Source organism: Bombina bombina, chromosome 3 (genome assembly GCF_027579735.1).
Source record: "Bombina bombina isolate aBomBom1 chromosome 3, aBomBom1.pri, whole genome shotgun sequence".
Classification (NCBI taxonomy): domain Eukaryota; kingdom Metazoa; phylum Chordata; class Amphibia; order Anura; family Bombinatoridae; genus Bombina; species Bombina bombina.
Window position 1 is genome coordinate 636,572,567 of NC_069501.1, and position 24,597 is coordinate 636,597,163.

The 24,597-nt window shown below is 40.7% G+C and overlaps 1 protein-coding gene across 1 annotated transcript in view; it reads left to right on the plus strand.

Moving 5' to 3' along the window:
• The window catches only part of BRIP1 (BRCA1 interacting helicase 1), a 1,071,924-nt gene that overhangs the window by 318,525 nt on the left and 728,802 nt on the right, over nt 1-24,597 (plus strand). The window contains exon 9 of the mRNA XM_053707344.1: nt 16,952-17,151. Within this exon, the coding sequence (XP_053563319.1) occupies nt 16,952-17,151 (200 nt within the window). The remainder of the gene's footprint in view (nt 1-16,951; nt 17,152-24,597) is intronic.

Here is a 24,597-nt window from a genome sequence, read left to right on the forward strand (position 1 = left end):
GCTCTGACAGCACCCTGGGTCTTCAACATGGCTTATGTGTTTCCACCCTTCCCGATACTTCCTCGTCTGATTGCCAGGATCAAACAGGAGAGAACATCGGTGATTCTAATAGCGCCTGCGTGGCCACGCAGGACCTGGTATGCAGATCTAGTGGACATGTCGTCCTGTCCACCATGGTCTCTGCCTCTGAGACAGGACCTTCTGGTTCAGGGTCCTTTCAAACATCCAAATCTAATTTCTCTGAGGCTGACTGCTTGGAGATTGAACGCTTGATTCTATCAAAGCGTGGATTCTTGGAGTCAGTGATTGATACCTTAATACAGGCTAGGAAACCTGTTACCAGGAAAATTTACCATAAAATATGGCGTAAATACTTACATTGGTGCGAATCCAAGAGTTACTCATGGAGTAAGGTCAGGATTCCTAGGATATTGTCTTTTCTACAAGAAGGCTTAGAAAAGGGTTTATCTGCTAGTTCGTTAAAGGGACAGATCTCAGCTCTGTCCATTCTTTTGCACAAGCGTCTGTCAGAAGTTCCAGACGTTCAGGCTTTTTGTCAGGCTTTGGCCAGGATTAAGCCTGTGTTTAAAACTGTTGCTCCGCCATGGAGCTTAAACTTAGTTCTTAACGTTTTACAGGGTGTTCCGTTTGAACCCCTTCATTCCATTGATATCAAGCTGTTATCTTGGAAAGTTCTGTTCCTAATGGCTATTTCCTCGGCTCGAAGAGTCTCTGAGTTATCAGCCTTACATTGTGATTCCCCTTATCTGATTTTTCATTCAGACAAGGTAGTTCTGCGTACTAAACCTGGGTTCTTACCTAAGGTAGTCACTAACAAGAATATCAATCAAGAGATTGTTGTTCCTTCATTGTGCCCTAATCCTTCCTCAAAGAAGGAACGACTTCTGCACAATCTGGACGTTGTCCGGGCCCTGAAATTCTATTTACAGGCAACTAAAGATTTTCGACAAACTTCTTCCCTGTTTGTCGTTTATTCGGGACAGAGGAGAGGTCAAAAGGCTTCGGCTACCTCTCTCTCTTTTTGGCTTCGTAGCATAATACGTTTAGCCTATGAGACTGCTGGACAGCAGCCTCCTGAAAGAATTACAGCTCATTCTACCAGAGCTGTGGCTTCCACTTGGGCCTTTAAAAATGAGGCCTCTGTTGAACAGATTTGCAAGGCTGCAACTTGGTCTTCACTTCACACCTTTTCCAAATTTTACAAATTTGACACTTTTGCTTCTTCGGAGGCTGTTTTTGGGAGAAAGGTTCTTCAGGCAGTGGTTCCTTCCGTGTAAAGGTCCTGCCTGTCCCTCCCGTCATCCGTGTACTTTTAGCTTTGGTATTGGTATCCCATAAGTAATGGATGACCCGTGGACTGACTACACTTAACAGGAGAAAACATAATTTATGCTTACCTGATAAATTCCTTTCTCCTGTAGTGTAGTCAGTCCACGGCCCGCCCTGTTTTTACGGCAGGTCTAAATTTTAAATTAAACTCCAGTCACCACTGCACCCTATAGTTTCTCCTTTCTCGTTTGGTTTTGGTCGAATGACTGGGTATGACGTAGAGGGGAGGAGCTATATAGCAGCTCTGCTTGGGTGATCCTCTTGCACTTCCTGTTAGGGAGGAGATATAATCCCATAAGTAATGGATGACCCGTGGACTGACTACACTACAGGAGAAAGGAATTTATCAGGTAAGCATAAATTATGTTTTTTTCTTCTTCAGAAGCAGTTTTTTGGTAGAAAAGTTCTTCAGGCAGCTGTTTCAGTTTGATTCTTCTGCTTATAATTTCAGTTTTTTTCATTATAAGATTAAAACTTTTTGATTTGGGTTGTGGATTCTTTTTTCAGCGGAATTGGCTGTCTTTATTTTTATCCCTCCCTCTCTAGTGACTCTTGCATGGAGTTCCACATTTTGGGTATTTGCTATCCCATACGTCACTAGCTCATGGACTCTTGCCAATTACATGAAAGAAAACATAATTTATGTAAGAACTTAGCTGATAAATTAATTTCTTTCATATTGGCAAGAGTCCATGAGGCCCACCCTTTTTGTGGTGGTTATGATTTTTTTGTATAAAGCACAATTATTCCAATTCCTTGTTGATGCTTTCGCTCCTTTCTTATCACCCCACTTCTTGGCTATTCGTTAAACTGAATTGTGGGTGTGGTGGGGGGTGTATTTATAGGCATTTTGAGGTTTGGGAAACTTTGCCCCTCCTGGTAGCAATGTATATCCCATACGTCACTAGCTCATGGACTCTTGCTAATATGAAAGAAATGAATTCATCAGGTAAGTTCTTACATAAATTATGTTTTTGCATCGAGTGGTTCTGCATTTATAAAAACCCGGTTTCCTTGCCAACCATCTTTGAGATTTATAATAAGAAGGGGCCACTAGGTTACCAATAATTCTAGTTAAAATGTCTCATGTGGCCATTTCAGAGCATCTTGCATGTTTCAATATAATAGACTATTTTCAAGTAGTCTTGCAATACTTACAAACATGTGCAAAATGCCGTTCTGGCGCTTTATCAAGTGTCTTGAGGTGTTAAACTTGAAAAGTCAAAACTGGTCATGTGAAAAGGTGTTAAAAAGTCTCTTGAAAATGAATTGGGATTGCCGAGAACTTTTCGTCCCACAGTAAAAATTGGGCTCTTATTGAGGCGCTGAAAACACAATTACGGGTGCAAATCAAAGTTTCCTTTTCAGCCAACAAAGGCCTCAGCTATTACTTGTTGTTCAACACCTGGATCAGCATAGCATAGAAACATTTAAATATAATATATATATATAGAAATAAAACAGTCCTATTTGTGTCCTTTTTAATAAAAACATATACATATCAGTAATAGGCATATGCATTTGGAGCTTTCCAAAACCTCAGAATGAACAGGTCTAATCAGTAATACTGAAATTATATTAAAATGCAAAATATGGGATGGTTACATACAAATAACAGTACATTGAATTACTTGGATGGGAGGCAAATGTATAAAGATCAATAGATAGTTTAATCCTTTTATACATTTGCCTCCCAGCTAAGTAAGAAACCTCCAAATGCATATGCCTATTACTGATATGTACATATCTTGTAGCTTTATAAGCTTTAAAGTGACATTCTGTTTATCATTATTAAAGAGTACTTTTTAACCTATTGAATTACTTCTGATTTTCATTGGTTTAACTTCCCTAACTCTATTGGTGGAGAGGGCAAGTATCTGCAGGCCTAACAAGAAAACGTTGGTTTATTAAGGAAAAAACATGCATGAAAAAAGTAAATCATTTTGAAACAAAGATTAATAAAATGTTCCTTTATGTTAAAACCTTTTAAAACTAATAGGAGGTATTTTTTAAAGGGATACTAACCCCACATTTTTTCTTTCATGATTCAGATAGAGCATGCATTTGTAAGCAACTTTCTAATTTACTCCTATTATCAATTTTTCTTTGTTCTCTTGTTATCTTGATTTGCAAAAGCAGTAATAAAAGGTTAGGATCCGGTCCATTTTTAGTTCAGCACCTTGGTAGAGCTTGCTGATAGGTTTGCTACATTTAGCCACAAATCAGCAAGTGCTACCCAGGTGCTGAATAAAAAATGGTCCGGCTCTAAAGCTTACAGTACTGCTTTTTCAAATCAAGATAGCATGAGAACAAAGAAAAATTGATAATTATAGATATTTGATGCTTATACTAATTTTCTCCACTAGATGGGAGTAAAGGATCAGGTTTAGGTCTTTCAGAGTTTAGTTACTGGATTGAAGAAACTTTAAACCTAATGTTTAGTCTTATTTTATATCAGATGGCATATTATTGTCTGATTACAGGCTCAGTTTAGTTCAAGTTAAAGTATTCAGTGCACCAGAGATACTAGACATCCTCTTATAAGCTGTTTTAATATTTGTGCTTAGGCCTAAGGTGATTTACTATACTATATCCACTTAATTTTTTATATAGAAATTACATTGTATCCCCATATATAATTCGTAAGCAATAAGTGAGGTCCAAGAGGGGCCTCTAATGTTGTTTGGGGAGACCAATTATACTTTATAATAAATTGATATACTACTATAATCTACTTTATCTCCTGTGGTCCACTTAGTTAAAAACATGGACACCATATCTATCCCCTTATATGAATCTAGTGGGGTAAGCGAGGACCAAGAGATCACAGTAAAAGAGTTCATGACCTCAGCACTGTTGATGCTGATTGGCTGCTGTTCATTTCTTCATTATTTTTTTTTTACCTGCAGCTGGGCAGCAGCTGAGTATAATTTTTTACGCAAAACTTACTCTGCTGAGCTGAGGAGATTGTGAGGTAAAATATCTTCCTTTTTTCATAGAGATTCTCAGGTGATATTTTCCTGTCAGCTTTTTACAGCTATACTGCATCAGTTTCAAGTGATTTAGCATATGAGTATTATGTCCCTTTTATCTATTTTCCTGTGGTCGTAGCTTCACTTCCTACTCTCTGACCGCGCTGGTTATCGGAGAGAAGCAGTTTTCTCTGTGTGCCTGGGTCATAGGAGGTGGTGAGTTCCTCAGCCATTGGGGGTATAAAGGTGCCGTTTTTTATATAACGTTCGCTATTGTTATATTAGGACATAGCCCATAGCTATGGAGGACTCTGACGTTTTAGAGGGTACTCCCTCTATACCTAAGACTAATGTCTGTTTTTATTGTGAGGAGGCCGAGGTATACCCGCCATCTCAATTATGTTCTACATGCCTAGAAAAAGTGATTATGTCAAAAAAGGTTAACATGTTTGATACCACTGAACCTTCCACCTCTGAGGGGTCCCGTCTCGTGAGGTGTGCACCTTGCTTTCATCTCCTAATACACATGCAGTTTCCCATAGCACTCTTGATTCTTCATCTGGAGGAGGCCTTTTACCTCCAGACGTCACTGCACAGTTACAAACGGCGGTGTCTGCGGCTATTAGTGCTTTACCTCGCCCTGCTAAGTGCAAGCAAAAGGTCAAATATTGCTATCCTTCACAGGGGGTCATCATCCAGTGTGAACTTTCTGGGTCTGAATTGGCTGCCTCTAAGCCTACTATTGCGGAGGAACCAGATTTTAGATGTAGGATGAAGAACTTGCGCTGTTTGGGGTGCTAGGAAGGCACTGGGGTTGTGGACTCAGGAGGAGTCCTCCCTCCCGATCAATATTTTGGAACTACTGGCAATTTTTAAGGAATTGAAAACTTGGCCACTTCTGGGTTTGTCCCAGTTTATCAGATTCCAATCAGACAATATAACCTCTGTGGCTTACATCAACCATCAGGAGGGAATGAGAAGTTCCTTGGCGATGATGGAGGTATCTCAGATTCTGGAGTGGGTGGAGGCCCACATTCCGGGTGTGGACAACTGGGAGTCGAATTTTCTCAGCAGGCAATCCTTCCATCCAGGGTAATGGTCTCTTCATCCCGAGGTGTTTGCAGAGATATGCAGCAAGTGGGGGACGCCGGAGATAGAGCTCATGGAGTCCCGTCTCAATACCAAGCTACCCATGTACGGGTCGAGGTCGATGGATCCCCAAGCCGATCTAATAGATGCACTAGCAGTGCCCTGAGGTTCAAACTCATATATCTTTTTCCTCCATTACCGCTTCTTCGTTGAGTGGTGGCCCGCATCAAGCAGCAGCGGATATCAGTAATCCTGATTGCTCCATCGTTGCCGCGAAGGACGTGGTTCGCGGTTCTAGTGGGGATGTCCTCATCTCCTCAGTGGAAGTTACCTTGTCGCAGAGACCTGCTGATACAAGGTCCATTTGTTCATCAAAATCTAGATTCTCTGAGGCTGATTGCGGGGAAATTGAACACTTAGTCTTAGCCAAAAGAGGTTTCTCTGAGTGTGTCAGTGATACTCTTATTGAAGCTTGTAAACCAGTTACTCGGCATATCTACCACAAGGTGTGGAGGACCTATTTATTCTGGTGTGAAGAGCGTGGTTTTTCCTGGCACAGAGTTAAGGTTGCTAGGATCTTATCTTTTCTCCATGATGGGCTGGAGAAGGGCCTTTCTGCTAGTTCCCTGAGGGGACAAATTTCGGCCCTGTCGGTTTTATTGCACAAGAGACTGGCTGAGCTTCCAGACGTGCAGTCCTTTGTTAAGGCACCTTTGGCTGGGGTGTCTGTGTCTCCTCCTGATGGTCAGATGTTGTATTTCCCAACAGTTATCTGGTAAGCATAAATTATATATTTTTCTCTTGCAAGGTGTATCCAGTCCACGGATTCATCCTTTACTTGTGGGATATTCTCATTCCCTACAGGAAGTAGCAAAGAGAGCACACAGCAAAGCTGTCCATATAGCTCCCCCTCTAGCTCCACCCCCACAGTCATTCTCTTTGCCGGGTTAACACACTAGGTTCTCTCTCAGGGAGGGTAAAGTGAATGTGGTGTTAGAATTGTAGTTTTATATCTTCAATCAAGAGTTTGTTATTTTTAAATGGTACCGGTTTGTACTATTTACTCTCTAGCAGAAAAGTGATGAAGATTTCTGCTGAGAGGAAAATGATTTTAGCATGTTGTAACTAAAATCCACTGCTGTTCCCACACAGGACTGAGGAGTACCAGAAAACTTCAGTTGGGGGGAACAGTTTGCAGGCTTGACTGCAATGAGGTATGTTCAGTCATTTATTTCTAGACAAGACTGAGATAATGCTAGAAGACTGACGAGATCCCCATGTGGGGAGGGTAAGCTATGTTCTGAGACTTAGTATAGAATTGAATGCTTACATGACAGGGCTAAATAGGCTGGTTGACACTAATGCAGGGCAATCGATTATTTATTAAAAAAATACTCATTGGAGACACCTTTTTAGGCACTTTGGAGTGTTTTACTGGGGTTATTATCCACATGGCATAAATTTAGTCACTTAGAAGTGATTTTTATAGGCCTCACAACTCCGGAGTGGAGTGGGAGAGGCCTAATTTTGTGCCTCAGATGCGCACTTAGAATTGAGAGACTGTTTCATGCTGCTTCACATGGAGGGTCCAGCTGCTGATTGAGGGCATAGAAGAAGCTTTATTTCCCCCAAATCTGATCCCTAAGCGCAGGTAGGGCCACAGTAGTAAGCTGTGGCAAGGTGCTGTAGTTTGTTAACCGGTTGTTGGATTTAGGCTGCTCCGGTTTGGGCATTAAGGGGTTAATCGTTCTGAAACTTGCTGTGCAATCTTATTAAAGCCTTAGGTACATACTGTGAAAATTTCAAAAGGATTGGTGCATTTTTCACTGTTTTGTAAAATTGTGTGCCTTTTTTATCCCTTAAAGGTACATTAACGTTTTTTTCAAATTGTGTTTTTTTTTTTATTAAAGCGTTTTCCAAGCTTGCTTGTGTATGCTACTAGTCTGTTAAACATGTCTGACACTAAGGAAAATCCTTGTTCAATGTGTTTAGAAGCCATGGTCGAACCCCCTCTCAGAATATGTCCCAATTGCACTAATATGTCTATACACTTTAAAGATCATATTGTTGCACTTAAAAATGTGGCCCAAGATGATTCTCAGACTGAAGGTAATGAGGATAGTCCGTCTATCTCTCCCCATGTGTTACAACCAGTTACGCCCGCGCAAGCGACGCTTAGTGCCTCTAGTGCGTCTGCCCCTATTACATTGCAACAACTAGCGACAGTTATGGATAATTTCCTTGCGGCCTTTCTATCCAAACTGCCAGTTTTTCCTACAAAGCGTGATAGCTCTGTTTTAAGAACAGATTATGAGCAGTCTGAAGCTTTGGTAGCCTTATCTGATGTACCCTCACAACGCTCTGAAATGGAGGTGAGGGATTTGATGTCTGAGGGAGAAATTTCCGATTCAGGAAAGGTTTTTCATCGGGCAGAGTCAGATTCATTAGCATTTAAATTTAAATTGGAACACCTCCGCATTTTGCTCAGGGAGGTATTAGCTACTCTGGATGATTGTGACCCTATGGTGGTCCCAGAGAAGTTGTGTAAAATGGACCAGTACCTAGAGGTTCCTGTATACACTGATGCATTTCCGATCCCTGAGAGGGTTGTGGATATTGTTACTTGGGAGTGGGATAGACCAGGTGTCCCTTTTGTCCCCCCACCTATTTTTAAGAAAATGTTCCCCATAACTGACCCTAGGCGGGACTCGTGGCAGACGGTTCCTAAAGTAGAGGGGGCTGTTTCGACACTTGCTAAGCGCACAACCATACCAATTGAAGACAGTTGTGCTTTTAAAGATCCTATGGATAAAAAGTTAGAAGGTTTACTTAAGAAAATCTTTGTTCAACAAGGCTTTCTTCTCCAACCTATTGCCTGCATTGTTCCTGTAACTACTGCAGCGGCTTTCTGGTTTGAGGCGCTGGAGGAGTCGCTCCAGACGGAGTCCTCATATGACGAAATTATGGATAGAATTAAGGCTCTAAAGCTGGCTAATTCATTTATCACAGATGCCGCTTTACAATTAGCTAAGTTGGCGGCAAAATATTCAGGCTTCGCCATTATGGCACGCAGAGCGCTTTGGCTCAAGTCATGGTCGGCCGATGTGTCGTCAAAATCCAAATTGTTAAATATCCCTTTCAAGGGAAAGACCCTTTTCGGGCCAGAATTGAAAGAGATTATTTCAGAAATCACCGGGGAAAGGGCCATGCTCTCCCCCAGGACAAGCCTTTTAAGGCTAAAAACAAAGCTAATTTTCGTTCCTTTTGTAATTTCAGGAGCGGTCCCGCTTCAGCCTCTACAGCTGCAAAGCAAGAGGGTAACGCTTCACAGCCCAAGGCAACCTGGAAGCCTTATCAGGGCTGGAACAGGGGTAAACAGGCCAAAAAGCCTGCAGCTGCTACCAAGACAGCATGACGGGGTAACCCCCGATCCGGAACCGGATCTAGTAGGGGGCAGACTTCCTCTCTTCGCTCAGGCCTGGGCAAGAGAGGTTCTCGATCTCTGGGCTTTAGTGATTGTTACCCAGGGATATCTTCTAGAATTCAAGGACTCCCCTCCAAGGGGAAGGTTCCATATTTCTCGTCTGTCTACAGACACGACAGAGAAAGAGGCGTTCTTACGCTGTGTAGATGACCTACATACAATGGGAATGTTCCATCCAGTTCCAATTGCGGAACAAGGGCTGGGGTTTTACTCAAACCTGTTTGTCGTTCCCAAAAAAGAGGGAACTTTCAGACCAATCCTGGATCTCAAATTTCTAAACAAATTCCTCAGAGTCTCATCATTCAAGATGGAGACCATTCTGACAATCTTACCTATGATCCAGGAAGGTCAATATATGACTACCGTGGATCTAAAGGATGCATACCTGCATATCCCAATCCACAAAGATGATCATCAGTTCCTCTGGTTCGCTTTTCTAGACAAGCATTATCAGTTTGTGGCTCTTCCATTCGGTTTAGCCACTGCTCCCAGAATTTTCACAAAGGTGCTAGGGTCCCTTCTGGCGGTTCTAAGACCGCGGGGCATAGCAGTGGCGCCTTATTTGGACGACATCTTAATTCAGGCGTCGTCTTTTCACAGAGCCATGGCTCACACGGAGATTGTATTGGCCTTTCTAAGGTCTCACGGGTGGAAGGTGAACATCAAAAAGAGTTCCCTGTCCCCACTCACAAGGGTTCCCTTCCTAGGAACACTAATAGATTCGGTAGAAATGAAAATATTTCTGACGGAGGTCAGAAAGTTGAAACTTTTAACTACTTGCCGAGTTCTTCATTCCATTCCTCGGCCATCTGTAGCTCAAACTGAGGGCGATATTCAACGCGCTTCAGGCATGGCCTCACCTAGCTGCGGCCAAATTCATAAGATTTCAGTCGGACAACATTCCGACTGTAGCTTACATCAATCATCAGGGGGGAACAAAGAGTTCTCTAGCGATGAGGGAAGTAACCAAAATAATCAGGTGGGCGGAGGCCCACTCCTGCCATCTCTCAGCAATTCATATCCCAGGTGTAGAAAACTGGGAGGCGGATTTTCTAAGTCGTCAGACTTTTCACCCGGGGGAGTGGGAACTCCACCCGGAGGTATTTGCCCAGCTGACTCAGCTATGGGGCATTCCAGAGTTGGTCCTGATGGCGTCCCGTCAGAACACCAAGCTTTCTCTCTACGGATCCAGGTCCCGGGACCCCAAAGCGGCATTGATAGATGCTCTAGTAGCGCCTTGGTCCTTCAATCTGGCTTATGTTTTCCCACCGTTTCCTCTTCTCCCTCGTCTGATCGCCAGAATCAAGCAGGAGAAGGCGTTGGTGATTTTGATAGCGCCTACGTGGCCACGCAGGACTTGGTATGCAGACCTAGTGGACATGTCATCTGTCCCACCATGGACACTGCCAATGAGGCAGGACCTTCTAATACAGGGTCCGTTCAAGCATCCAAATCTAGTTTCACTACTGACTGCTTGGAGATTGAACGCTTAATTCTTTCAATGCGTGTTTTTTTCTGAGTCAGTTTTAGATATTCTGATCCAGGCTAGAAAGCCTGTCACCAGGAAAGTCTACCATAAGATATGGTGGACATATCTTTGTTGGTGTGAATCCAAGGGTCACTCATGGAGTAAGATTAGGATTCCCAGGATATTGTCTTTTCTCCAAGACGGTTTGGAGAGAGGATTGTCGGCTAGTTCTTTAAAGGGACAGATATCTGCTCTGTCTATCCTTTTGCACAAGCGTCTGGCAGAGGTACCGGACGTTCAAGCGTTTGCACAGGCTTTAGTCAGAATCAAGCCTGTCTATAAACCTGTGGCTCCGCCATGGGGTCTAAATCTAGTTCTTTCAGTTCTTCAAGGGGTTCCGTTTGAACCTTTACATTCCATAGATATTAAGTTGTTATCTTGGAAAGTTTTGTTTTTGGTAGCTATCTCTTCTGCTCGAAGAGTCTCAGAATTATCTGTCTTACAGTGTGATTCACCTTATCTGGTGTTCCACACAGATAAGGTAGTTTTGCGTACCAAACCTGGTTTTCTTCCTAAAGTTGTTTCTAACAAGAATATTAACCAGGAAATTGTTGTTCCTTCTCTGTGTCCTAACCCATCTTCGAAGAAGGACCGTCTCTTGCATAATCTTGATGTGGTTCGTGCTTTAAAGTTCTATTTACAAGCAACTAAGGATTTCAGACAAACATCTTCTTTGTTTGTTATCTATTCTGGTAAGAGGAGAGGTCAGAAAGTGACTGCTACCTCTCTTTCCTTTTGGCTGAAAAGCATCATACGTTTGGCCTATGAGACTGCTGGCCAGCAGCTTCCTGAAAGAATTACTGCTCATTCTACCAGAGCAGTGGCTTCCACATGGGTTTTCAAAAATGAGGCTTCTGTGGAACAGATTTGTAAGGCAGCGACTGGGTCTTCACTGCATACTTTTGGCAAATTTTATAAATTCGATACTTTTGCTTCTTCTGAGACTATTTTTGGGAGAAAGGTTTTGCAAGCAGTGGTGCCTTCCGTTTAAGGTACCTGTCTTGTTCCCTCCCTTCATCCGTGTCCTAAAGCTTTGGTATTGGTATCCCACAAGTAAGGATGAAACCGTGGACTGGATACACCTTGCAAGAGAAAACAGAATTTATGCTTACCTGATAAATTACTTTCTCTTGCGGTGTATCCAGTCCACGGCCCGCCCTGGCAATTAAGTCAGGTAAAAAAAAAAAAAAAAAAAAAATTGTTTAAACTACATTCACCACTGCACCCTATGGTTTCTCCTTTGGCTTCTTAACCTTTGGTCGAATGACTGGGGGTGGAGCTAGGGGGGGAGCTATATGGACATCTCTGCTGTGTGCTCTCTTTGCCACTTCCTGTAGGGAAGGAGAATATCCCACAAGTAAGGATGAATCCGTGGACTGGATACACCGCAAGAGAAAGTAATTTATCAGGTAAGCATAAATTCTGTTTTCGTTCCTTTCGAAACTTCAAGAGTGGCGCAGCTTCAACTTCCTCTACTGCAAAACAAGAGGGACATTTTGCCCAGTCCAAGCCAGTCTGGAGACCTAACCAGGCTTGGAACAAGGGAAAGCAGGCCAAAAAACCTGCTGCTGCCTCTAAGACAGCATGAAGGAGTAGCCCCCGATCCGGGACCGGATCTAGTTGGGGGCAGACTTTCTCTCTTCGCCCAGGCTTGGGCAAGAGACGTCCAGGATCCCTGGGCTCTGGAGATTGTTTCCCAGGGATATCTTCTGGATTTCAAAGCATCATCTCCAAAGGGGAGATTTCATCTCTCACAATTATCTGCAAACCAGATAAAGAGAGAGGCATTCTTACGTTGCGTTCAAGACCTTCTGGTTATGGGAGTGATCCACCCAGTTCCAAGGGAGGAACAGGGGCAGGGATTCTATTCAAATCTGTTTATAGTTCCCAAAAAAGAGGGAACTTTCAGACCAATCTTGGATCTCAAGATCCTAAACAAATTTCTCAGGGTCCCATCCTTCAAGATGGAGACTATTCGAACCATCCTACCTATGATCCAGGAGGGTCAATATATGACTACCGTGGACTTAAAGGATGCTTATCTCCATATTCCGGTACACAGAGATCATCATCGGTTTCTCAGGTTTGCCTTCCTAGACAGGCATTAGCAGTTTGTGGCTCTTCCCATCGGGTTAGCCACGGCACCAAGAATCTTTACGAAGGTTCTAGGGTCCCTACTGGCGGTTCTAAGGCCACGAGGCATAGCGGTGGCTCCTTACCTAGACGACATTCTGATACAGGCGTCGACTTTTAAAATCGCCAAGTCCCATACGGACATTGTTCTGGCATTCCTGAGGTCTCACGGGTGGAAGGTGAACGAAGAAAAGAGTTCTCTCTCCCCTCTCACAAGAGTTTCCTTCCTAGGAACTCTGATAGATTCAGTAGAAATTAAGATTTTTCTGACAGAGGTCAGGTTGTCAAAGCTTCTAATTTCCTGCCGTGCTCTTTATTCCACTTCTCAGCCGTCAGTGGCTCAGTGTATGGAAGTAATCGGCTTAATGGTAGCGGCAATGGACATAGTTCCGTTTGCCCGCCTACATCTCAGACTTCTGCAACTTTGCATGCTCAGTCAGTAGAATGGGGATTACACAGATTTGTCCCCTCTGCTAAATCTGGATCAAGAGACCAGGGATTCTCTTCTCTGGTGGCTATCTCGGGTCCATCTGTCCAGGGGAATGAGTTTCCGCAGGCTAGAATGGACTATAGTGAAGACAGATGCCAGCCTTCTGGGCTGGGGAGCAGTCTGGAACTCCCTGAAGGCTCAGGGTTTGTGGACTACGGAGGAAGCCCTCCTTCCGATAAACATTCTGGAACTAAGAGCGATATTCAATGCTCTTCATGCTTGGCCTCAGCTAGCTGCGGTCAGGTTCATCAGATTTCAGTCGGACAACATCACGACTGTATCCTATATCAACCATCAGGGGGGAACAAGGAGCCCCCTGGCAATGTTGGAGGTTTCAAAGATAATTCTATGGGCAGAGGTTCACTCTTGCCATCTCTCAGCTATCCATATCCCAGGAGTAGAGAACTGGGAGGCGGATTTTCTAAGTCGGCAGACTTTTCATCCGGGGGAGTGGGAGCTCCATCCGGAGGTATTTGCCCAATTGATTCAACTATGGGGCAAACCAGAACTGGATCTCATGGCGTCTCGTCAGAACGCCAAGCTTCCTCGTTACGGATCCCAGTCCAGGGATCCCAAGGCAGCGCTTATAGATGCTCTATCAGCGCCCTGGTCCTTCAGCCTGGCTTATGTGTTTCCACCGTTTCCTCTGCTCCATCGTCTGATTGCCAAGATCAAGCAGGAGAGAGCTTTGGTGATTTTGATAGCTCCTGCGTGGCCACGCAGGACTTGGTATGCAGATCTGGTGGACATGTCATCCTTTCCACCATGGACTCTGCCGCTAAGGCAGGACCTTCTACTTCAAGGTCCTTTCAAACATCCAAATCTAATTTCTCTGCGTCTGACTGCTTGGAGATTGAACTCTTGATTCTATCAAAGCGGGGTTTTTCCGAGTCGGTTATTGATACCTTAATTCAGGCTTGAAAGCCTGTCACCAGGAAAATCTATCATAAGATATGGTGTAAATATCTTCATTGGTGTGAATCCAAGGGTTACTCATGGAGTAAAGTCAGGATTCCTAGAATCTTATCCTTTCTCCAAGAAGGATTGGAGAAGGGATTGTCAGCTAGTTCCTTAAAGGGACAGATTTCTCCTCTGTCTATTCTTTTGCACAAACGTCTGGCTGAGGTTCCAGACGTTCAGGCGTTTTGTCAGGCTTTAGTTAGAATCAAGCCTGTGTTTAAACCTGTTGCTCCGCCATGGAGTTTAAATTTAGTTCTTAAAGTTCTTCAACGGGTTCCGTTTGAGCCTTTGCATTCCATAGATATTAAACTTTTATCTTGGAAAGTTCTGTTTTTAGTAGCTATCTCCTCGGCTCGAAGAGTTTCGGAGTTATCTGCTTTACAGTGTGATTCCCCTTATCTGATTTTCCATGCAGATAAGGTAGTTTTGCGTACCAAACCTGGGTTTCTGCCTAAGGTAGTATCTAATAAGAATATCAATCAGGAGATTGTTGTTCCTTCATTATGTCCTAATCCTTCCTCAAAGAAGGAACGTCTTTTACACAATCTTGATGTGGTTCGTGCTTTAAAGTTTTATTTACAAGCTACGAAGGATTTTCGTCAAACATCTGCTTTGTTTGTTGTCTACTCTGGACAGAGGAGAGGCCAAAAGGCTTCGGCAACTTCTCTTTCTTTTTGGCTGAGAAGCATAATCCGCTTAGCTTATGAGACCTCTGGCCAGCAGCCTCCTGAAAGAATTACAGCTCATTCTACTAGAGCGGTGGCTTCCACATGGGCTTTTAAAAATGAGGCCTCTGTTGAACAGATTTGTAAGGCGGCGACTTGGTCTTCGCTTCATACTTTTTCTAAATTTTACAAATTCGATACTTTTGCTTCTTCGGAGGCTATTTTTGGGAGAAAGGTCTTACAGGCAGTGGTGCCTTCCATTTAAGTTCCTGCCTTGTCCCTCCCTTCATCCGTGTCCTAAAGCTTTGGTATTTTTATCCCACAAGTAATGGATGAACCTGTGGACTTGATACACCTTTACAAGAGAAAACAAAATTTATGCTTACCTGATAAATTTATTTCTCTTGTGGTGTATTCAGTCCACGGCCCGCCCTGTCATTTTAAGGCAGGTGTTTTTTATTTTTAAACTACAGTCACCACTGCACCCTATAGTTTCTCCTTTTTTCTTGCTCGTCTTCGATCGAATGACTGGGGGTGGCAGTTAGGGGAGGAGCTATATAGACAGCTCTGCTGTGGGTGTCCTCTTGCAACTTCCTGTTGGGAAGGAGAATATCCCACAAGTAATGGATGAACCCGTGGACTGGATACACCACAAGAGAAATAAATTTATCAGGTAAGCATAAATTTTGTTTTTTACATGTCCTTTGGGGTACATTACTCCTTCTTTAAGAGTCACTTTTACATAATATAGCACCCAATATGACTAGGTTGATTTTCAAGGTTAACAAGATGGCTCCCCTCAACAATGTATACACTAGCAATAACCAGATGTTATATTTTACTGTAGTGGAAGGCTCCCTTGGTGTAGTTTTTATTGTTATTTTTATTATGTTTATATTTGACTATGCTTATGTTACAGTATAGACAGAAAATTAGGTTATTCAGACGAGATCCAAAAGTGGTCTCCTTAGTTGGTACTTACCTCCAATAACATGTTCACATAGATTGGAGGTCCAAAAGTGGCCTCTTATCATTATGGAGGTATATAGCATATTTGGTATACTATCTATTTGTTGTGCCCTTTTCTTTTTTGCTTCTTTCTGGAATGCATATAATCAATTTACAATGCTATGCCTTATATTGTCTGTATTCCAAAATTCTTATTGTGTTATTCTAGTATATATTCCATGTATGCCTTGTTTTAAACCTAAAATAAAAAAAAAAGCTAAACCAAGAAGAAAAGAGAAAAATAATAAGTAGAATAGAAATGAAAAAGAGTAAAGAAGAATTTTTAAAAATTGTTTTATGTTTAAATGATTTTTTAAAAAGTTATAAGTGTGTCATTTTTACAATAACTGGTAAATAGAATACAGAACATTTAAGTAATTTCCAAGTATAATAAAAAGTCATTGCTAATAGGAGTCTTATTGCTAACATTGCATTCTGACCTCTTTATCTTGGAGAGAGAGGTTATCAGTTTTATCTAGCTCCAATGAAAAGAGAAAAACATTGAGTAGAATAGAAATGAAAAAGAGTAAAGACGAATTTTTTTTATTTATTTTTTTAATGTGAAAAAACTGCAGCATTGTAAACAACTTCAGCTGAGCAGCAAAAGAAAGATGACGTTGGTCCTGGCATTGGTCAATTGGTGGTCACTTCTATCGTTCTGATTGGTTAATTGTTGATATTCTCTATAACAGTGATGGCTAAACTTTACACCCCTGTTTTGAACTACATTTCCCATAATGCTTAGGCACTCAAGGGAATTGTAGTTTGAACATGTCTGGGGTGCCAAGGTTAGCCATCACTGCTCTATAAGACAACCTTGCTGACCATTTATATTGCACTTTGTATGCTGTTTTATTTATATGTGGTTTTTCTTTTATTATTATTGTTAACTTTGAATGCTGCAGTGAATAATAAAAGAAAGATTAAGTAAAATATGAGTCTCTGGTCTTCTAATAAATTTGTTATATATCGTTAAAAGTTTGCATGTTAATCACTTCTGTGCCATTCTGAAGATTGAATGAATTCAGCATATGAGATGATAACACCCTGGCAGCATCGCCACTATAATATCTTACTTTAATTTTATTTTGCTCAGATACATCACATTTATTTTCTGGTATTCACTGTGTAATGGGGGAACTTATATTACCCGGAGACAATTTTTTTGCTTTGCCATACTTAGTAACCATTGTTACTGCATATTTAGCTTTTAATAATCTCATTCCTTTTATTTCTTTGTATAACCATGGTAGGTTTTTCCCCCCTTAACAGATGGAAATCAACTTGAAAGATCAAGTGGTAATCTTGGATGAAGCACACAATATTGAGGACTGTGCTCGTGAGTCTGCCAGCTTCAGTATGACAGAAGCCCAGATAAAGTTTGCTCGAGATGAAATGGACAGCATGGTGAACCATGGCATCAGAAAAAGTGACCATGAACCTCTCAGGGCTGTGTGTTACAGTTTGACAAAGTATGTAATGTTTTGGACAAGCAATAGCATGATATTATATGATTAAACACATTGGCATCACACTGTAACAGTTCTAGGTTTCAAATTTAACAGTGACTGAGAGCAGACACCAAATAATTTGTCATCCTCTTTTATTAACAGCAGCATAGAGGATAATAGACAAACACTATAAATCAGGTTGCTCAAACTTTTTAATGTTAATTGCTGCTCACTAATGATCAAGTGCCACATGTCATTATACTCACAATTAGTATAACTCCTTAGAGGGATATGAAACCCATTTTTTTCTTTCATGATTCAGATAGAGTAGCAATTTTAAGAAATTTTCTAATTTATTCCTATTATCAATTTTCTACGTTCTATTGGTATCTTTATTTAAAAAGCAGGAATGTAAGGTTAGGAGCCAGCTTATTTTTGGTTCAGAACCTAAGTAGCACTTGCTGATTGGTGGCTAAATGTAGGCACCAATCAGCAAGCGCTACCCAGGGGGCTGAACCAAAAATGGGCCGGCTTTTAAGTTTACATTCCTGCTTTTAAAAAAAATAAAGATAAAATGATAATAGGAGTAAATTAAAAAAGTTGTTTAAAATTGCTGCTCTATCTGATCATGAAAGAAAAAATGTGGGTTTCATATCCCCTTAAGGACCCAGTGTGTTTTGTACAAATGTTCCCCTAAGTGCCAAGGATTTTTTTTTTTTTTAAGCTGGACAACCCTGACTACTGGCTTATTTGAAGATGGGTTTGATTTACTAGTAAGTAAAGCTTATTTTTAGGGCAAATTCAGTATTTATTAAGCTGTTGAGGAAATATAAATAAACCAGAGAACTCTCTGTGATGTATGCAAATGAGATTCTCAACATGTCAAACTTTTTTCTTTCATGATTGCGTTTAACCAAAAAAATTTTTTCCCATATCTTACACAATTTTCTCTGGTTCTCTTTTATCTCCTCACAGTAACTTAAATGAATATGAGAATAAGTCACATTGAGCAACAAATTAAACCTATCTTCTGCTGATGAGATACAGTAAGTTTAAAACAGCTGGGTGTCATGGTTGTCCTGGTGGCCTTGTGGCAGAGACTTTCTTGTAACCTCTGAGGAACTGTTTACAGTTGTTGTTCTGAGTGGCAGAGCCTTGGATTTATATGGCAGCTTCTCTTTGCGTTGACCCTCTATTGGGCGCCTTTAGCGAAAACAGCTTTCTATATTATCCTATATTATAAAATGCCAAGTATTTTTGTCAGACGCAGTCATGCACAATAGAGACTGCACAAGACAAACATACCTGGCCTTAACCCCTTAATGACCAGCGCCGATGCGCTGGGTAAATGAGGGAGGGGGAGGGAGTTGGACACATTTTGGCCTGTGTATACGGGTTTTAAGACTAGTATTATATAATTGGTTCCTTGCCTTTGCAGTTTTACCCAGCAGCAGTATTTATCCACTGTAAATGGTCACAGCTAAGAAATATGGGTGAAAGCACATGGATCTTTGTTTACGGCACCATGGTACTGTGAGCAAAGTACTGCACAATGTCTATAAACATCTCAATGGCGTAAGAGGTTATAAAACAGTTAATATTAATAAACAATCTAAATTATCAAATTAGCAACCTTTGGTACAAGTAATTACCTAAATGAGATCTGTAGAACTGCTTTCTTTCATGTAATTGACAAGAGTCCATGAGCTAGTGACATATGGGATATACAATCCTACCAGGAGGGGCAAAGTTTCCCAAACCTCAAAATGCCTATAAATACACCCTTCCCCACACCCACAATTCAGTTTTACAAACTTTGCCTCCTATGGAGGTGGTGAAGTCAGTTGGTGCTAAGATTTCTACGTTGATATGCGCTTCTCAGCATTTTGAAGCCCGATTCCTCTCAGAGTACAGTGAATGTCAGAGGGATGTGAAAGGAGTATCACCTATTGAATGCAATGGTTTTTCTCAGCTATGGTTTGGCACTTTATGTACTAATGTAAAGTTCTAAATATATGTTTTGTACTTATATTTGCCATGAGTCAGATTTTCAGAATATTTCCTTTTGCAGACTGTCAGTTTCATATCTGGGAAATGCTTTTTTATGAAAATGTATTTCTTACCTGGGGTATAGACTCTTTTTCAAATTGACCGTCTTTTAAATTCGCGGGCAGAATTAGGCTCGCAAGGGCGCAAAATGCCAACGTTTATTGCGTTATTCTTGGTGCAAGATTTTTTTGGTGCGAAGTTACGTTCGTTGACGCAAATTCGTCATTTCCGACGTCAACTAAGACCTTCATAAGGTTGCGTCATCTATGACGCAAGTGTGTTGTTTCCGGACGTTTTTGGCGCCAAAAAATATTTCTGTTTGTTGTACATCATACTTGGCGTCACATGTTTTCATTATTTAAGACCCCATTCCTATTTGCCTCTTGCTTTTTTTCTATGTCAGAGGGCTATGCTGTTTGCATTTTTTCCCATTCCTGAAACTGCCATATAAGGAAATTGATAATTTTGCTTTATATGTTGTTTTTTTCTCTTACATTTGCAAGATGTCTCAATCTGATCCTGTCTCAGAAATCACTGTTGAAACCCTGCTGCCTGATAACAGTTCTACCAAAGCTAAGTGCATTTGTTGTAAACTTGTGGAGGTTATACCTCCAGCTGTGGTTTGTAATAGTTGTCATAATAAACTTTTACATGCAGAGAATGTATCCATCAGTAGTAGTTCATTACCTGTTGCTGTTCCCTCAACATCTAATGCACAAGATATACCTGTAAATTTAAAAGAATTTATTTCTGATTCTATTCAGGAGACTTTGTCTGCCATTCTGCCTTCTAATAAACGTAAAAGGTCTTTTAAAACTTCTCATAAAGTTGATGAAATTTCAAATGAACGGCAACATACTGATTTATCCTTCTCTGATGAGGATCTATCTGATTCAGAAGATCCTGCCTCAGATATTGACACTGACAAATCCTCTTATTTAAAATGGAGTATATTCGTTCTTTGTTAAAAGAATAGTTGATTACATTAGATATGGAGGAAACTAGTCCTCTTGATATTAAAACTAGTAAACGTTCAAATTCGGTTTATAAACTTCCTGTAGTTATTCCAGAAGTTTTTCTAGTTCCTGATGCTATTTCTGATATGATTTCTAAAGAATGGAATAGGCCTGGTACTTCTTTTATTCCTTCTTCAATGTTTCAAAAATTGTATCCTTTGCCAGCAGTTAGATTGGAGTTTTGGGAAAAGATCCCCAAAGTTGATGGTACTATCTCTACTCTTGCTAAACGTACTACTATTCCTACGGAAGATAGTACTTCTTTTAAAGATCCTTTAGATAGGAAACTTGAATCTTATCTAAGGAAAACTTATTTATATTCAGGTCATCTTCTTAGGCCTGCAATTTCTTTGGCTGATGTTGCAGCTGCTTCAACTTTTTGGTTGGAAACTTTAGCGCAACAAGTATTGGATCATGATTTATCTAGCATTGTTAAGTGGATTCAACATGCTAATAATTTCATTTGTGATGCCATTTTTGATATCATCAAGATTGATGTTAGATCTATGTATTTAGCTATTTTAGCTAGAAGAGCTTCGTGGCTCACATCTTGGAATGCTGATATGATTTCTAAGTCCAGATTGCTATCTCTTTCTTTCCAAGGTAATAAATTATTTGGTTCTCATTTGGATTCAATAATTTCAACTGTCACTGGGGGGAAGGGAGTTTTATGCCTCAGGATAAAAGACCTAAGAGTACATCTAAAGCTTCTAACCGCTTTCGACAAAATAAGGAACAGAAACCTAATCCTTCCCCCAAGGAATCTGTTTCCAATTGGAAGCCTTCTTCAAATTGGAATAAATTCAAGCCATTTAAGAGATCAAAGCCAGCCCCCAAGTCCGCGTGAAGGTGCGGCCCTCATTCCAGCTCAGCTGGTAGGGGGCAGATTAATATTTTTCAAAGATGTTTGGATCAATTCGGTCCAAAATCATTGGATTCAGAGTATTGTCTCTCAGGGGTACAGAATAGGATTCAGAGTAAGACCGCCTGTGAGAAGATTTTTTCTCTCACGCATTCCAGCAGACCCAGTAAACGCTCAGGCTTTCCTGAAGTGTGTTTCAGACCTGGAGTTATCAGGGGTAATCATGCTAGTTCCGTTTCAGGAACAGGGTCTGGGGTTTTATTCAAATCTATTCATTGTCCCAAAGAAAGAAAATTCATTCAGACCAGTTCTGGATCTAAAGATTTTGAATCAATATGTAAGAGTACCAACTTTCAAAATGGTGACTATAAGGACTATTCAGCCTTTTGTTCAGGAAGGGCATTATATGTCCACAATAGACTTACAGGATGCATATGTTCATATTCCGATTCATCCGGATCACTTTCAGTTCCTGAGATTCTCTTTTCTAGACAAGCATTATCAATTTGTTGCTCTTCCTTTGGGCCTAGCGACAGCTTCAAGAATCTTTTCAAAGGTTCTCGGTGCCCTACTCTCTGTATTCAGAGTGCGGGGTATTGCGGTGTTTCCTTATTTGGACGATATATTGGTACTCGCTCAGTCTTTACGTTCTGCAGAATTTCAAACGAATCAACTAGTGTTGTTTCTTCGAAGTCATGGTTGGAGGATCAATTTACCAAAAAAGTTCTTTGATTCCTCAGACAAAGGTAACCTTTTTAGGTTTCCAGATAGATTCAGTTTCCATAACTTTGTCTTTAACAGACAAGAGACGTTTGAAATTGGTTGCAACCTGTCGGAACCTTCAGTCTCAGTCATTCCCTTAAAGGGACAGTATACACTCATTTTCATATAACTGCATGTAATAGACACTACTATAAAGAATAATATGCACAGATACTGATATAAAAATCCAGTATAAAACTGTTTAAAAACTTACTTAGAAGCTGTCAGTTTGGCTGTGTTGAAAAGGTAGCTGGAAAGCCCACTGCAAGTGGCAAATAAGACACTCCCCCCCTCCCCCTTCTTTTGCATATGAAAAGACCCTTTACACAAACAGGAGCAAGCTGGAGTAGGTAGTCGAGCGTATTCACATAAAACTTTGGGGCTTGGTTAGGAGTCTGAAAATCAGAGCAATGTTATTTAAAAATAAGCAAAACTATACATTAATTTAAAAAAAAAAACTTTATGGGCTATATAAATAGATTATCTACAAAACATTTATGCAAAGAAAAAATGAGTGTATAATGTCCCTTTAAGTAGCTATATGCATGGAAGTTTTAGGTCTCATGACTGCAGCATCGGACGCGACCCCCTTTGCTCGTTTTCATATGAGACCTCTTCAGCTTTGTATGCTGAACCAATGGTGCAGGGGTTATACAAGGATATCACAATTAATATCCTTAAATCCCAATGTTCGACTTTCTCTTACTTGGTGGTTAGATCACCATCGTATAATTCTAGGGGCCTCTTTCGTTCGTCTAATCTGGACTGTGATCACAACAGGTTGGGGAGCTGTTTGGGGATTTCTGACAGCCCAAGGGGTTTGGAAATCTCAAGAGGCGAGATTACCAATCAATATTTTGGAACTCCGTGCGATTCTCAGGGCTCTTCAGTTTTGGCCTCCTTTGAATAGAGAACCGTTAATTTGTTTTCAGACAGACAATATCACAACTGTGGCATATATCAATCATCAGGGTGGGACTCACAGTCCTCAAGCTATGAAAGAAGTATCTTGGATACTTGTTTGGGCGGAATCCAGCTCCTGTCTAATTTCTGCGGTTCATATCCCAGGTATAGACAATTGGGAAGCGGATTACCTCAGTCGTCATACTTTACATCCGGGAGAATGGTCTCTCCACCCAGATGTGTTTTCTCAAGTTGTTCAGATGGTGGGGGCTTCCAGAAATAGATCTGATGGCATCTCATCTAAACAAAAATTTCCCAGGAACCTTTCCAGGTCCAGGGATCCTCAGGCGGAAGCAGTGGATGCGTTGACACTTCCTTGGTGTTATCAACCTGCTTATATTTTCCTGCCACTAGTTCTTCTTCCAAGAGTGATCTCCAAAATCATCATGGATCAATCGTTTGTGCTGCTGGTGGCTCCAGCATGGTCTCACAGGTTTTGGTATGCGGATCTTGTTCGGATGTCCAGTTGCCAACCTTGGCCACTTCTATTAAAGGGACTGTAAACACTTGATCACCAAGATCTTAATCTGTTTAATTAACACCTATTTTTATCAATAATCCTTTGATGCAGAGAAAAAGCGCAGTGGAAGCGTTACAAAGACATATATTATATATTCCGAAAATACCTTTATCTGGCCGCCTATCTAATACATTATTTTTTAGGACCGCTTCGTCATAGTCCCTGCATCCAACCGCCGTTAGAACGTCCGTCTTCTCCTCTCCTCACAGCGTGCGTTCCCTCATGACGTGCGCATGCGCAGTGACATCCATTCCTTACTTGTAAATGCAGCCTTATACAGAATCGCAATGCTTCGTAGTGCATTGCGATTCTGTGTGTCTGATAGAGCGGTGAGTCACTCCTACAGACGAACGAGCAGATTATCATTTAAAATTAGAAATATATGTTTTTTTTCTAAACTTTAAAAGCTTATTATTTCAATAAAACACAACAACAACTGTTCAATATTTAAATTTAATATATCAATTTAAAATTTATATTATTCCCTATTATAAACAGTTATTTACCGCAATTGAGCTATATACATATATATATATATTTATATATATAGATGTATGTATATCTATATATATATATATATATATATATATATATATATATATATATATATAGATAGATAGAAAGAGAGAGAGTGATATGTAGCGATTTTTAGATTTATATATACAGTACAACTCCAAAAATCCGGACTGCTTTGGGGATTTGTCCAGTCCGTATTTTTGGATTTTCCGGATTCTCAGACATCAATGCTAAAATACAGTACCTTGTAAATAATAAAGGAGATGTGTTAATTTTTTTAATTTTTTTTAATGCAGTAACTAATGCAGTAACTAAATAATGAACAAATTGCCTAGAATAGAGTACAGTACTGTACACATGCATATGTACATTCCTTTCTGTTGCAGGTATTTCTTCGGTACATGCTGAACTGCTTGTTCACCGAATGCTAACACCTGCTACACCTGGTGATCCGCTTGTGAACTGAGCTTCTGCGATGCAGGATGGCTATTAGCAGATGTTTCCTCTGTTTTAAAAGATAAAAAGAGATGTTTTTTTAGTAAATACTGCACTGTGTAAGGCGTTTCATTTTTACAGTATTAAAATAAAGTACAGTACTGTACCTGCATATGACATGTTTTCTTCTTCCTGCTGTGCAAGGTGATCTGTTTGTGGATTGAGTGTTGTGAGTGTTTGCTGCTGCAGTTGATTGGTAGTTTGGATGGCAGATGCTTCTGTTGTTTTTTGTAAATATCTTCGTATGTCACATTGTCTGCGACTTTGTAATTTCTTTGTGATAA